This window comes from Mesoplodon bidens (assembly GCF_964165515.1).
Source record: "Mesoplodon bidens genome assembly, chromosome: 17".
NCBI classification, from domain to species: domain Eukaryota; kingdom Metazoa; phylum Chordata; class Mammalia; order Artiodactyla; family Ziphiidae; genus Mesoplodon; species Mesoplodon bidens.
This window is the reverse complement of record NC_138174.1, coordinates 73,740,344-73,755,709: the sequence shown is the minus strand read 5'-3', so window position 1 is coordinate 73,755,709 and position 15,366 is coordinate 73,740,344. Positions and strand designations below refer to the sequence as shown.

The following is a 15,366-nucleotide window of genomic DNA, read 5'->3' as shown; positions in this document are numbered from 1 at the left end:
ACGCTATAATATTTTTTTTTAAGTAAATGGTTGTATGCTATTTCTCTAGAATTTCTTACTCTCTAGTTGCCAGAAGAAGCTCCAGGGTAGTAGATAGAAGAGAAAAAAGATGAGCTGAAGTGTAGCTTCACCACTTGTGTCAGTAGATACCATGAAGCAGTTATTTTCCATTTCTTTGTCTACCTGACACAGGATAGTCAGAGGAGAGGGATGGAGAGAAGAGGAAAGCCTGAACTTCAATCAATCAACATTTGCAAAATTCCCCAAGGAGATGGCAGCTTACTATATAATGAGGTCTTTTCTTGTATTTTTTTCTATTTCCTGTTTTACTACTGTTACCATATCTTGGATACACTCTCCTCTTACCCACATTTACTCAACCTTTAAAACCCAGCTCAGCTTTTCTCCGCCATGGTCTAGATAGTCTTTCAGTCTGTGATCTTGACTACTGACATTCTGTGATTCCATAACTAGCCATCCTTCTCACTGGTATAATACTGATAATAATTTAGGCTTCTCCAGGATCCAATAACTTTTCTCAAAACTGGTGCTTTATTTGAAAATTAAGCACATATAGCTCATGTGATCAAAAAAACTCAGAATTTATAGTCAAGATAATAAATTCAACCTTAGTTCTTAAACCAATTAGCTATTTAATCATGAGATTGACACTTAATTTTGAAATATTTTTTCTTATTTGTAAACTGAAAAAAAACAATATCTATTTCATAGTGTTGTGAGAATTAGTTGAAGTCGTAATTTGCATGTGTTTTGCAAAGGCAAAAACATTGTTATTTTTAAATTATTTATTATCTTGAAATTACATTAGCTTTTTAAAATTTCTCCAACTCAGTACTGGGTTTCTGAAAAGAGGGGTTGGCTGTGCCTGCTTCAATTCTCTCACCTAAAATGCAGACAATAATGCCAGCACTGCAGGGTTATGAAGAGGGCAAATGATAATCATAGGTCCACCGGGCCTAACCCAGAGCTTTCACATGGACCATACTCGGCTAATTTCATTCCATTTCTCTCCCCTTTTCTGTATATTCTGGAGAGCCTACCTCAGAGCTTTGCACAGCAGGTGTCTCCTCTATTTTGAGAAAAGTCTGTTTCTTCTCTAACTCCTCAGAAATGGGGATACTTTTTTTCTTGATATGTCCTTTGAGGAATTTTTACTTTTTAAACATCTTTATTGGAGTATAATTGCTTTAAAATGGTGTGTTAGTTTCTGCTGTATAACAAAGTGAATCAGCTATATGCATACATATATCCCCATACCTCCTCCCCCTTGTGTCTCCCTCCCACCCTCCCTATCCCACTCCTCTAGGTGGTCACAGAGCACCGAGCTGATCTCCCTGTGCTATGCAGCTGTTTCCCACTAGCTATCTATTTTACATTTGGTAGTGTATATATGTCCATGCCACTCTCTCACTTCGTCCCAGCTTACCCTTCCCCCTCCCCGTGTCCTCAAGTCCATTCTCTATGTCTGCGTCTTTACTCCTGTCCTTCCCCTAGGTTCTTCAGAACCTTTTTTTTTTTTTTAGATTCCATAAATATGTGTTAGCATATGGTATTTGTTTATCTCTTTCTGACTTACTTCACTCTGTATGACAGACTCTAGTTTTGTTCACCTCACTATAAATAACTCAGTTTCGTTTCTTTTTATGGCTGAGTAATATTCCATTGTATAAATGTGCCACATCTTCTATATCCATTCATCTGTCGATGGACACTTAGGTTGCTTCCATGTCCTGGCTATTGTAAATAGTGCTGCAATGAATATTGTGGTACATGACTCTTTTTGAATTATGGTTTTCTCAGGGTATATGCCCAGTAGTGGGATTGCTGGGTCGTATGGTAGTTCTTTTTTTAGTTTTTTAAGGAACCTCCATGCTGTTCTCCACAGTGGCTGTATCAATTTACATTCCCACCAACAGTGCAAGAGTGTCCCCTTTTCTCCACACCCTCTCCAGCATTTATTGTTTGTAGATTTTTTGACGATGGCCATTCTAACTGGTGTGAGGTGATACCTCATTGTAGTTCTGACTTGCATTTCTCTAATGATTAGTGATGCTGAGCATCCTTTCATGTGTTTGTTGGCAATCTGTGTATCTTCTTTGGAGAAATGTCTATTTAGGTCAAAGAAAATCCCACAACAAAAGAGCAGCTGCCCAATGCAGATCCTGTAAGTAGGACTTGACCTATAAAAAGCATAATTAACCATTAAAACTAATATCACCCATTTCTATGAACTATTAATGAGAATGCATCCCTCGACATTATGAATTTATTTTTAAAATACCTAGGCATGTCTGCAGTTTTTTTTAATGTTGAAAGTATAAGAATTGTTGAGCTTTCAGGGATTAGATAGAAAGACTTACCCTGGCCTCCCTATTTAAAATACAGACATGTCCTCTTACCTTTCTTCACCCTTAACTCTGCTGGTTCTCTTAACCCTGCCCTAAATTTTTCACTTTTGCAATGTATTTGACATTTTCTAGTATTATAATTTCCTCATTAATTATGTTTATTGATTATTTTCTATGGCTTTCCACCTCACTGCAATGTAATCTCCAATGCATGGGAAACTTTCATCTGTTTGTCTTCTAATCAATACCCAACAACTAGAACAGTGCTTGGACCTCCTAGGTCAGGGAAGATTGGAAGAGATACAATATCACTTCTGGCTGAACTGGTTGATTCGCTTCCTGGCTCTTCTGTTTCCCAAAACTTTAAACTTGATAAGAACAGGGTTCAAAGGTTTGGTTACCAGGTCACTATTTTCATTTTAAATACTTTTGTGGAAACTGAACAGATTCCAGCTCTTGCAACACTGAAAAAGAAGGCTCTCGTTATTTACAGCAGGGGAAAAGAAAAATGACACTCAGGGAAGATTCTGGTCAAAGATCACCATGACAGCAGCCAGCTGTTTCTGTTCTAGGAAGGAACACACCCTTGCTGGGTAAGAGGCTGCCGTTAGCCTCATCTGGGGACAAATTGGATGGCTGAGTTATACACTGCATGCTTTTTTTTTTTTTTTTTTTTTTTTTTTTTACTTTTTATTTTATATTGGAGTATAGCCGATTAACAATGTTGTGATAGTTTCAGATGCACAGCAAAGGGACTCGGCTATACATATGCATGTACCCATTCTCCCCCAAACTCCCCTCCCATCCAGGCTGCCACATAACATTGAGCAGAGTCCCCTGTGCTATATAGTAGGTCCACTGGTTATCCATTTTTTTTTAAGTTTATTTATTTATTTTTTTAATTAGTTTCTGCTTTATAACAAAGTGAATCCCGGAGCTGGAAACAACCTAAGTGTCCATCATCGGATGAATGGATAAAGAAGATGTGGCACATATATACAATGGAATATTACACTGCATGCTTTTAACACTCACTTTACAGCCTTGTAAGTTACAGCTGAGCCCGAAATGCCAATGAAGCAAAGACTGGATGTTACAGACCCTTCAGATACCCCATCTTTTCTTGCAAAGGAAATGGACTATGGATTTCAAGAAAGAAATATTAATATTTCAAAAATATTAATAGTATTGATATCTTTATGTTTAACAACAAAAATGTTTACCTCAGAGAAATACTTTAGTTATACTATTAGGTGTTAACTTATGTGCATTATATTCAAAACTCTGATTTTTAAAAACTATTAAATGCATTCCTGGATGGCTCCCGGAACATGATAAGACCTTAGCGGAAAAGCTGGTGAAATTCAAGTAAAGTCGGGAGTTCAGTTAAATCCTAATGTTGGTCTCTAAGTTGTGACAAAGGTACCATGGTAACATAAGATGTTAACATTAGGGGAAACGGCATGAGGGATATATGGCAGCTCACTGCACTGTTATTGCAACTTTCCTGTAATTCTAAAATAATTTCAAACTAAAAAGTTTATTTAAAAATGGAGAAAAATAAAGTAGATTGGTCAAAATTTTACAAGAAATATTTGAAAGATAAAATATGGGCAAATTTTTCTGCTCTTGTTTTTATATTTCTTTGAAATGCTCATGCTTTCACCACTTCATTACTTTTTTTTTTTTCTTAACTTTTTGCCTGTGCCATGCAGTACGGGGATCTTAGTTCCCCGACCAGGGATAGAACCCGCACCCCCTTCATTGGGAGCACAAAGTCTTAAGCCTGGACTACCAGAGAAGTCCCTTTCACCACTATTTTTAATATTACATTTGAGATGAGTATAATAAACATTATTAATAAAAATAATTTTTGTCTTTCTATAATCTAAAATACATGGGTTTCTGATAACTTAAATTCCCTACTGAATAACAAGGGAAAAAATGAAAGGTCACCTAATTTTATTAATAAACTTTTTTTTCTTTTTTTTTGCGGTATGTGGGCTTCTCACTGTTGTGGCCTCTCCCGTTGTGGAGCACAGGCTCCAGACGCGCAGGCTCAGCAGCCATGGCTCACGGGCCCATCCGCTCCGCGGCATGTGGGATCTTCCCGGACCGGGGCACGAACCCGTGTCCCCTGCATCAGCAGGCAGACTCTCAACCACTGCACCACCAGGGAAGCCCTAATAAACTGTTTTAATTCAGTAAGAACCCATTTGGAAGAATTCACTTTCTTGATGGACTCTGAAGATGCTTATCTTTAGATTCTTGAAATGAATAGAATTATAGTTAAGTGCAGGTTCAAAACATGGGTCATCATGATTTCATCTGTGAACAAATTTTCATGTGTAATATTTTCAAAGCCATGTCACTTTAGTGTTTTTGTTTTTGTTTTAATTGGGACTATCTCCAAATACACTTATGGGCTTAAAAGTGAATTTTTGGCTATTGTAGGCCATTTGGCAATTTTAATCCTGGATTTCCCCACATTTCTGTTTGTTATATTATAACCAGAAATTATCTTATGAAACACATGAAACTTACTGAGACTTTCACTTGAAACACAACATAATTAAGAAAAACAAAACTGGAGCCACAGCGCCAAATTCTAGAATGAAGTAAAAGCAGCACGTTTACTCCGGGGGTGGTCTGCAAGAAATACTCAATGGGTGTGGAGACTGATGGTGATGTCTGCCCTTCATCTCCTGCTGTTCAGCTTGTGAATTTCACTGACCTGTGTCCTGAAGATACATGCCCTTTTCTGTATGTAAATAATATGTCAATTAAAATTTTTAAAAAATTAAGCTAAAAACCCATGAAATTATAGTTAAAGAAATTGCTGAATATGGGAGCTTCTCTATGACTTTTCAATGAGCCCAAATAGTGCCTGTACTTGGTGCACCAAGAGAGTCTGAGGCAAGGGGTTTCCAGACTGCCCCTGCGACTTTAGCCTTATGATCATGCTCATTCTTTGGTTAATTAGTTATTTTAAAGGTCAAGTTAAAAAAATTTCATAAGATGGCCTTTGATCAAAACCTGACAAATGAAGAAATATGGGAAAATCCCTTCCCCCCCAAAATGATGTCAAATCATTCTATCTTATTTGATATTGGCCCCAAAATTGATTAACACATATTCATGGAATACCTACAGGGTGCAAGTGTCATGATGAATATACAAAAGGAGAAATAGGACCAGACCACAGAGGTCTCTACTCTTTAGTTGAACAGATGGGGTATACACAAGTGAAAAGAAAACAACCTTCCTAGATAATATGTGATGAGTATCAAATACCAATGCAATAACTAGGCTTGCTGTGTGCTGGGGAGGTTCGACTTTCTAGCCCACAACATACTGGAATTTACTTACGAACTGAATATCCACACAATAAAATTGAGATGCCTGGTGATATTTGGGTTGGATTTATAGAAAAATAAGAATGAGTAACATTCTGGTATGTTACTTAGCAATATTCAGCTGTGAACCTTTTTGACACAGTTATAAAATAATGGCAACTTGATGTTGAGGAGTATATACAGAAAGCAGAGTATTTTAGAAAAAATCTAGAATAATATTATAATTCTGTTAAGTATAAATCCACTGAGTGTACTACTGACGTGGCTTAAAAATAAGCGTGAGATCAAATACTAAATCGTTTACTGAAAATTCTATGTTTTTTAGCAGTTTAACAAGCTATTTGAAAATGCTAAGACTCCTAATAGCAATAAACCCTTTTTAATTTAACTATGAAAGAATAGTGAAACCTATATAAGGAAAACTGTCTTATTGTGAAATTTAAAATTCTGTATTTAATAAAGCTATTAAAAATTCTTGAATACATCAATTCAAACTGTGAAAATTCATTTTCTTCTTCAGAGTTACAGTTTTTCTAAAATTCCAACAAAAACGTTTATAGAAAATGAATAAATAAAATAGAAACTAATACTTTGAAAGTAAAAGGGATAACTCTGGCTTTTGAGTTTTACCTAAAATAAATCACAACAACTAGAATGGAAACCAAAACCAAAGAAAGTTGCTAGATTCAAACTGCATATAATTTTCTCAATTCCAAAAAAAGGACCCTACCAAACAGAAAACAAACAAAAATCATGGAGTTTCAGACAACCTTCTTGTTATATATATATATGCATTAATTTTGGAGTAAGGCTAAACAAAATAAATTTTCCCTGCACAAAAGGATAGTGTCTAAAACAACATTCAAGCCAATTTCATTGACCGGGAATAACTGACTACATCTGGGCTATGGAAACCGGGTCCATTCTGATTCATTGGTTAGAACTTTCTGCTATTCTCCAAACTTTCTAAAATTGCAAATTATTTGGGGAAAATTTTTGTCAGTATACAATTTTTGGATGCCCTAGTAACACAAATATGAAAAAATATTCACATGGGAGGAAATTTTAAAATATTAATAGAACATATTTGGTCAAGTGGGACTCAGGGAGTTATTGATTTCTTACTCAATTCTTTCCTTCTTAAATCTGCTGTAATGAGTCTATATCCTCTTTGGAATGGAAAAGTTAGGGTTTAGTTTTAATATTAATATTTAGAGGCAGGGGAATACTAGCAGACAAGGTTGAAGAAGATTGAGGCATCCTCACCTTACTAGGCATTGAAGCTCATTTTATTATAAAATTACTTAAAATATTTAATGCAGATAAATAGGAAATAAATCAATGAAAAAAAAGTCTCAAAATAGATTCAACTATAAATGAGGAACTTAATATAATATAGTAAGCATTCCAATGCAAATGAGTTAAAAAGAATCATCTAATGAATTTGGCCGAGATACTTAGCAACAGTTTGGAAGGAAAAAGTAAAAGAAGAAAGAGGAAGTTAAGGAAGGAAGGAAAGAAGTTCCTAAGAAAGGAAGTTAGTATGACATGACCTACCAAAATAAACTCCAGGACTAATGGATTAAATACCCAACTACAACACTAAATTACAAAAAAAAGTCAAAATGGCAGAGAAAAGAATAAACTACTTAAGAGATTATGAACAAATATATTTTTAGCTTTGATGTACTACAGAAAATTTAAAAAGTGTATCACATTAAATATACAGATGCAAAATCTCTGTACAAGTTTAAAAAACTGCAAAATATTGTGAAAATATTTACATCAAAATTTTGATAAACAATATGCCTAATACAGAGTTTATTCAAAATTATTTTAAAAATAGGACAAATGAGGGAAGTTATAAATAAAAATTAGCAGAAGATAAAATTAGAAGTTATCAAAATATGCAGAAAGATAATTCTTATTTGTAAGCAAGCAAAAAATTAAATTTGAGGCACTCTTTTACAACTACTAAACTAAATATATTTTTAAAGATAAAATGCTGTAAGAATGTGGAGAACTTGTACACTGCATTTCTGATTGCATACATTTGTAATTCATTTTGAAAACAGTATGGCAACAGGTAGCAAGGGTGCTAAAGATGTTCATCCTCTTTGGCTCAGCCATTCCATGTATGGAATTTATATTGAATATATGCATAAAATTCCTCAGAAACAAAGAGATCTGCACAAAAATTTTGGCATGTTCCATTCTATCAAAAAAATGGGAAATGATAAATAATTGTATGATAACAAATAAATATGGATGTGTGAGAATTACTTAGAAACAAGGAAAACATTTATTGTATAATAAGTGAATACAAAAATATACCACAGTATATATACTGAATTTTTTCAAATATGTAAAAATATAGATAAAATGCAAAATATGAAAATAATCGATGTGTTAAAGTATAGTAAAAATATGAGTGTTTTCCAGTTTTAAAATGTTTAAACCCAATCCTTTCTGATAACTGGTACAAAGATATGATAACCAGATAAAAAATTTACAGTTGTATAAAACGAGGAAGAATTTTTTCCACGAATAAGGCACTGAGTGAAAAATAAGTTTACAGAAGGAGTATTCTGCGTGTGTGTGTGTGTGTGTGTGTGTGTGTGGTGTGATAGGACACCTATTCTGTCTCTCGTGCACTTCTGTTCAGAAGTACAAATACATGTAAATAATTACACCTGTTGGGTCTGCCTCACACTCACCGTGAAGGTGAAAGGAAACAGGAGGTGGGGCGATACCTCTCCTAGTACAAGCCTGCCTGGCACATTCTAGGGGCTCAAGAAAAGTTTCCTTCAATATAAAAGAGAAACAGCACCAAGGATTTGTTAAATTGCAATATTAGTAAGTGCCATTCAAATGCTCTTTCTCAGCCTTGAAATGAAGGAACTAGAGCTGAATCACGTCTTGGGAGGCCCCACCAAACCTGAGGGGTCAGGAACCCACACCATTCTGTGGGACACCTGCAGCAGGAAGAAAGGTAGCAATCGCTAAGGAACTATTACAAGGAGGCTATAAACGTGTGGAGCTCCAGGAAAAGCACACATTAAAGAAAAGCATTACAATCTGTGTGTGTGTGAGTGTGTGTGTACAATAAGCTTTTTTTAAAAAGCAAGACAGCAAATAAAGCACAAACATGCACCTGCTTCCCGGGTGATCTACACGTGGTTTTACAGCGGCTACGCCCCCCAGGAGATGCTGTCTGGCTGCTCTTCTCTGACAAAAGCTCATTCTACACTGGCACGTGGTGCTTTTTTCCTGCACTGCCAGACGATGCTCCTGACATAGGAGTGAACTATCAATTTGAGGGGAAATGTGGGCCCCTTTCCCCTGTTCTAAAGTGCCGCACAGATAAATACCTCTCCCCACAAAATCTGCTCACTGTAGGACAAAACATGCTGTCGGCCTATTACATCGGCCAGGGCTTGGCTTTGCCCTGGAGCCACACCTGGCTGGGACGGTAAGTTTCCAAGTTTCTAGGTCCTGTTTGGCTCCCCTCTCCTCCTCACCTGTGAACTGGGATCCCTGACTCCTAGCCGCTTCTGTGCCCCAAACATACCTGTTTCTTCTGCATCCTGCAGGCCACGCTTACTCCTGCTGCTTTGGCTGGAGTTGCTTTCTCCTGGAGCTGGTAGCGCAAAGCTCCCCTGCCAAGAGAAAAGCCCCCCGTTATTGCCAGGGCGTCTGGGTGCGGGAGCATGGGGCTGGGGCTGCCGCAGACTCACTTTCAGGGCGGAGGTGGCGGCTGCAGCCTCCCGCAGGGCGGCCCTGGGGGCTGCGGCTCCCGCCTGAGGGACGCCGGGCAGCTCCCGCAGCTCCTCCCGGAGCCTTCCCAGCTCTGCTTGCAGGGAAGCCACGCGGCAGAAGGAGAGCACCGCGAGGCAGCACGACAGCAGGGCCAGCAGCAGGGTCACGGCCAGCAGCTTTCCATCTTTGGAGAAGCGGACAGAGGGGCTTTCCTTCTGGGGGAGGATGAAGACTGTCCCCTTCAGTTTCATTTCGTCTCTGGTCTTAAGGCGAGAAAGGCGTGACTGTTCCCCTGTGGAGTCATCCATTTCCCTCCTTGAACTTTGAAGGTTCGGGCCCTTAGAATAAGTGACCACAGAGAATGGATCATTTCCTGTTATCTGTGTTTGTTGATGTCCTACATTGACTACATGGCCCAGCCCGGCGCTCGCCCTCCGGAGAGTTCTCCTGAATTTTCTTCTCTCTGCCCGGCTGCATCTCTGCCCCTACTGTATGATAGGTCTTCCTGGCATTCGCCCTTCTATGTGATTGCTCAATCAGTCTTCCTCATTTCACTTTCAGTTTTTGTAAGAATTTTAATGGCATCTCAGAACACTCATGCACAAACGGGCCCCTTAAATCTACTGACGGCAAGGAGTTGGGGGTTTGGACCAGCACACTGCAGACAACTTTTAAGACAGGAAGGTGTTTAAGTAGCTCCCCCTCAGGCATTAGGAGAGAACTGGGTCCACTTGGGGCCACGTGGTTTTGTAGGGAAGGAGGAAAAGAATATTAATAAGTTCCTGCCGGTGTGATAAAATTAATGAATGCCAAGGTCAGATAAGCTAAGTACTTTAGCATTGAACTGTAGTCAACTGGAGAGTGATTTATTAACAGTCTCTAAGTGGGAAATAAAATGAAATGTTCTTAGACGAGGCATAAAAGTCCGCTGGGGAGTACTCTCCCCACTATCACCTTAGCAATGTAATAAGAAGAATGTGCCTCAATTTTGGGGACCTACTTAGATTAGGTACGCAGGGGATTCTCTATATGCAGGTGTATGCATTTTGAAAGGGACCCTAAGTAATCCTCTTCCTCGTGGGACACACTGCTAGAGAGGCAGCCACCCACAGGATGGCCAGTCCCCAGGAGCTGTCCCACCTCTGCTGTCCCCACCTCTGGAGCTGAAAGTCCCTGCTCCGTCTGACACCATTTGGGGGAGAATCGGTCTTAGCTCAGCTCCAGATGCCTGGGTCCCGTCATTAACTGCTCTTTCCCTAAAGCAGCTTATCTGCTCGTCCACATTAGGCCGACTCTGCTCCAATCTAACCTGTATACAAGACGACCTGACTCGACTCAGACAGAATTTAGTTTCAAATCTCTATTGTTGGAGGCTTCCCTGGTGGCGCAGTGGTTGAGAATCCGCCTGCCAATGCAGGGGACTCGGGTTCGAGCCCTGGTCCAGGAAGATGCCACATGCCGCGGAGCAACTAAGCCCGTGTGCTACAACTAACAAAGTCCGCGCGCCTAGAGCCCGTGCTCTGCAACAAGAGAAGCCACTGCAGTGAGAAGCCCGCACACTGCAACTAAGACACAACACAGCCAAAAGTAAATAAATAAATTTTTTTTAAAAATCTCTATTGTTGGACCTGGCGTGGCTGTAAGGGCACCAATCCCACCTGTGATTCAGTGTCCTCATCTGTTGGATGGGGTGATAACTGTCCCCGAGAGCTGTAAGGAGACTTACAGGAATGTAGAACAAGCTACCTTGAAGATGTTCCCACTTTTCATTCATGCCATTCATTCATCATGTGGAATCTATTTCACTCATTCATGTTATGAACGGCATGTTTCATTTATTTAGTCCATGGAATCTTTTTCATTCTTACAAACAGTGCTGCAATAGACGTCTTTGTACCTGTCCCCTGGTCATAGCTGCACACACCTGCTGGAGAAAAGCACAAAGTCACCTTGACTAGGTGTCTCTGAGCTCCCTCCCAGGACCGCCTGTTTCATCCTTGTCTCAGTAAGCGTGATGTCATCCGCCTTATTCATTTTTACCTCTTGGGATTGCTGTTTTTTCCTTTGCATCTGCAAGTTCCAAGACCTTTCAAAATGACTTTAAATTTTTTTTCTGTTTAAAAAAAGGTTTTAGTGATTCCCGTGGTCCCCCCAGTTAGCTTTTCTCAGGTGGAAGTTGTCTTCTCTAAGTGAGCGTGCAGACTCTTTACTGTAATACAACTCCTTTGTGACAGTCCATGTTTCCAGATCAATCATGGTAAAACATACTAGATAACATTTCAATTTTTTACAAAAGGATTAGTTTGGGGATTACTTTCTGACTGAAAGTAATTGAAACTCTCTCAGATTATGTGTGTGCATTCATAGTACCTAAATACATAGAGAAATAAAAGAATTCAAGGCAGTGCTAGAAATCAATTACTCTTTTCCACCCTGGACACCTGCAGCCACCGCTTCTTTCTGTGAATGGACATTCTTCCCCTTCTGGCAGGCCACTCCACTCCGTGTTCTGCTGTAAAAGTTCTGAAGAAAGAGGGAATAACTTGCTTTAGGGAATTACCTTTGCCTTCAGCTGCTCTCCTGGGAGAGCCACTGAGCAGTCTGCCTGCGGCCAGTTTGGAGCCAGGAGCTGGTCTTGGACCACCAGCAGGCAGCCCCAGCAGAGGAGGGCTAGTGCTCCCTCGACCAAAGGCAGCAGGGCAGCGGGCCCAGACTGGACATGGCCAGGTGATGTCCTCCACAGCCATCACACAGTTTCTCAGAAGACAGGTAGAAAACCAAGTGGCATTTATGTGCTCTCGAATTTCTTATTAGAGGAACAAAAGGAAGTTATTACTCCATTAATCAAGGATCTGTTTCCTGCAAAGGAAAGGGTGTGACAATAATTTAACTGAAATTCTGTTCAACAGATAGCAAGCACGTCCATAGTCACTGACTAGCTCACCACATTCACGTTTATTTAGGGCTGGACCTGAGCCACAGTTCTCTTCCATGGTTCAGCTCCTTTTCACCCATTTCCTTTTCTCAACTGGAGTGTAAAACATTCTCCTGCAACAGAGCTGAAACAAAGTGAGTCCCATGTTCCCTGTCCCATCTACTCAGGAGAGGGTAGATAGGAACATGGGAGAGTATATTTGAAAAGAACTGAAGTCACGAGTTTTTCTGATGGATGAAACACAGCATAAAACAAACATCTACTCTGACTGCTTGCTTCTTATAGTGACAACCTCAAAAAGATTCAGAAAGCTTAATTTTAAACTTCTGGCTTAACAATCTTTTACAAAATTGGCTGGTTTGAGAAATCTATCCTTTACCCATTTCTTTGAGGAAAAAAGTGTCTTTCGTAAGGATTTGGACAACACAAGCATGGAGACAACAGCTCTTCTAGAAATGCATATGTACCTAAAAATAGACCTAGGTAAAACTGGCTTCCTCAGGTGCTCAGAATATGGAAAATGGCTTGATGCAAATAATTATTAATTTCAGAAAAAAATCATGTTGTTTTCTTGTAGAAATATATACGTGCAGTCAGTTGCTATTATAATTATAGTGAAACTTGAGTTGGAAGGCCAAGTGCTAATCGCTCTGTGAAACTGAACCAGGAAGTAATGGTGTGATTTTAAACAGACAACACTGGTCATTTCTTATACAAAAAATAATGTCAGTCCCTGCGATGTTGATTTCTATTTCTTAATAGTTATATTCAAATGAGGAGTGTGTATGTATTTATTTGAGCTTAATTTTTGTCAGTTTTGGAAAAAAAATCTGCTAAGAATTCAGTTTTATTTGTGAATTGTCCTCAATTTGTAGTGTAACTGCTTTCAGATTTAATTCTCTTGAGTGTTTATTTAAGTGTGTGTTTTTAAGAAATTTGTTTAATACTATTTTCAATTAAAGTGCAATTTAGTTTGTTATTCTTTACCTATATAATACTTACGAGAATATTTTCATTAGTATTAAGATGAATATGTGTCAGTCCATGTGATCATCTATTTCATATACATCAACTAATTTTTCTATTCTACATGCATGACACAGACAATACCCATTGACACAGAGGGGCACTCAAATAATACCTGGTCAGATTTGACCATCTCAAAAATGTTGGGAGAAGGGATTAATTCTATCCATGCAGGGAACATTACTTATGAAATTCTCTGTCTTTAAAAACGAATAAATCAGAGTTTGCAAACATTTTTAATAATTTATTTGAAATTTTGCTTATTAAATGTGAGAAGTAAAATGATGGGGGTGAGATGTATGGCCTCTGAAGTCAGACGCATCTGTATGCCCAATTTTGTTTTACCATCTTAACAGACTCTTTCCTGCCCCAAATCTAGAAACTGACTTTGTTTAGATAGACATTTTTGTGGGTGGGATGCTGACCCACTGCAAGCTTCAGTTCTAATCACTGCAATGCAGTCCTGGTGATTCCATCCGCATCAGCATTGATTGCTAAGAGTGGACGGATAAGAGAGGTTTCTAACAATCAGATGGGAGGGGTGGTCTCTTTGGGGGCTCCTGAGAAAGAGTTAATCATCTTTAAAGAGAAACCCAAGAAAAAGACATCCTTCCTGCACCGCCACATGTTCACATATGACACCACAGAACTGTGCTGGCCATCCACCAACTGCTGTGCTGTCCAGGCCGACAGGTGGAGGGTAGGAAGAAAACCTGGGTCTCTAACTGCACTACTGTGCTGCTGAATTAATCAACTCTTCATGTTCCCTATTTGGGGATGTTTTATACTGAGTAATACTTTTGCCTTATTCTTTAAGCCAATTCGAGACAAGATTAGATGTTAATGGATCCCAAAACATCCTAACTAATTCTGCTAGCTTGAGGATATTTATATTCCTACAACCAAAAAACTTCGTGTTTCGAATGTTCTTCCAGAATTTTTCCAAGTGTCTTCATGTTAAAAATTACAATGTAAAGAGAAATTTTTGTTTTATATTTCATCTAGCATTTATTGCTGGGAAAACTAGCTCATTCACTAAGAAGAATCTTATTTCCATTTCTACTATAAAGTTACTTTTTGATAACTTCAACTATTTAGTAGAATTAGGAAACTTAAGAAAACAACATCTTTACAAGTTTATTCTGTGGAGATGTATTGAAGGGACCTGTCTTTTCTAGGTGGACCCAGAATAAATTCAATCACCTCTTCAGAAAGGGAAATAGGAAATCAAAATTGTGGGTCACCACATAAGGAGGGGATCACCTCGAATTAAAGAAAAACCAAAGGAAGCCCAGGGTGTTCTGAGAAAAATGCATCCTGAATCCATTTTTCTTCTCCTTCCTACAGGCTCTGAGTTATCCGTCTTTCTTGAGCCAAACTACAGAGGAACCCAGAGGCAGCTGGATGTTGGGCTCTAACAGGTCTTAGACAAAGAAAAATGATGTGAGGCTTCTTCCCCCAGAGGAAGGTTAGGTAGTATTGAATCTGGGACTGGAGTCTCAGCGGATCTTCGAATAAATGGCAGAGCAGAAGTCTGTGGGCACAGGCAGTGTGCCTATGAGTGTGCCAGGTGTCCTTGACCTGGAGAGGGCATGGAGGAACCAGGTGTGTGGAGGTATCCCTCCCGTCCCTGGAGCTGGGACAATGTAAGGGGTGAGAGGAAACGAAAGCCTGCCCAACGCCCATGGCTCGTCAGTAGACAGTAAGCTTCTCTTCCGGCACCAGGCCGGCTTATCCGGATGGAGAGGACTTGGTTTCCCAGCAGTTGAGCAAGTAAAGAAAACTGATAGGATGCTTAGGAGAGGTGAACAGGCCCAGAAGGAAAGAGAAACAGGAATCCTCTTGCCAACATGCAAAACAGAGGTGATGGACAATTTGAGTTCTAAAAATTAATAGAAAATTCAATTGCAGTAAGTTTCTT

General features: G+C 39.2%; 1 protein-coding gene across 1 annotated transcript in view; it reads right to left on the bottom strand.

Moving 5' to 3' along the window:
• The window catches only part of TNFSF13B (TNF superfamily member 13b), a 34,333-nt gene extending 24,517 nt beyond the window's left edge, over positions 1 to 9,816 (bottom strand). Inside the window, exons 1-2 of the mRNA XM_081214598.1 lie at positions 9,463 to 9,816; positions 9,297 to 9,384 (exon numbers count right to left, since the gene is read on the bottom strand). Of these exons, the coding sequence (XP_081070724.1) occupies positions 9,297 to 9,384; positions 9,463 to 9,792 (418 nt within the window). The 5' untranslated portion in view covers positions 9,793 to 9,816. The remainder of the gene's footprint in view (positions 1 to 9,296; positions 9,385 to 9,462) is intronic.
• Positions 9,817 to 15,366: the final 5,550 nt, after the last annotated feature.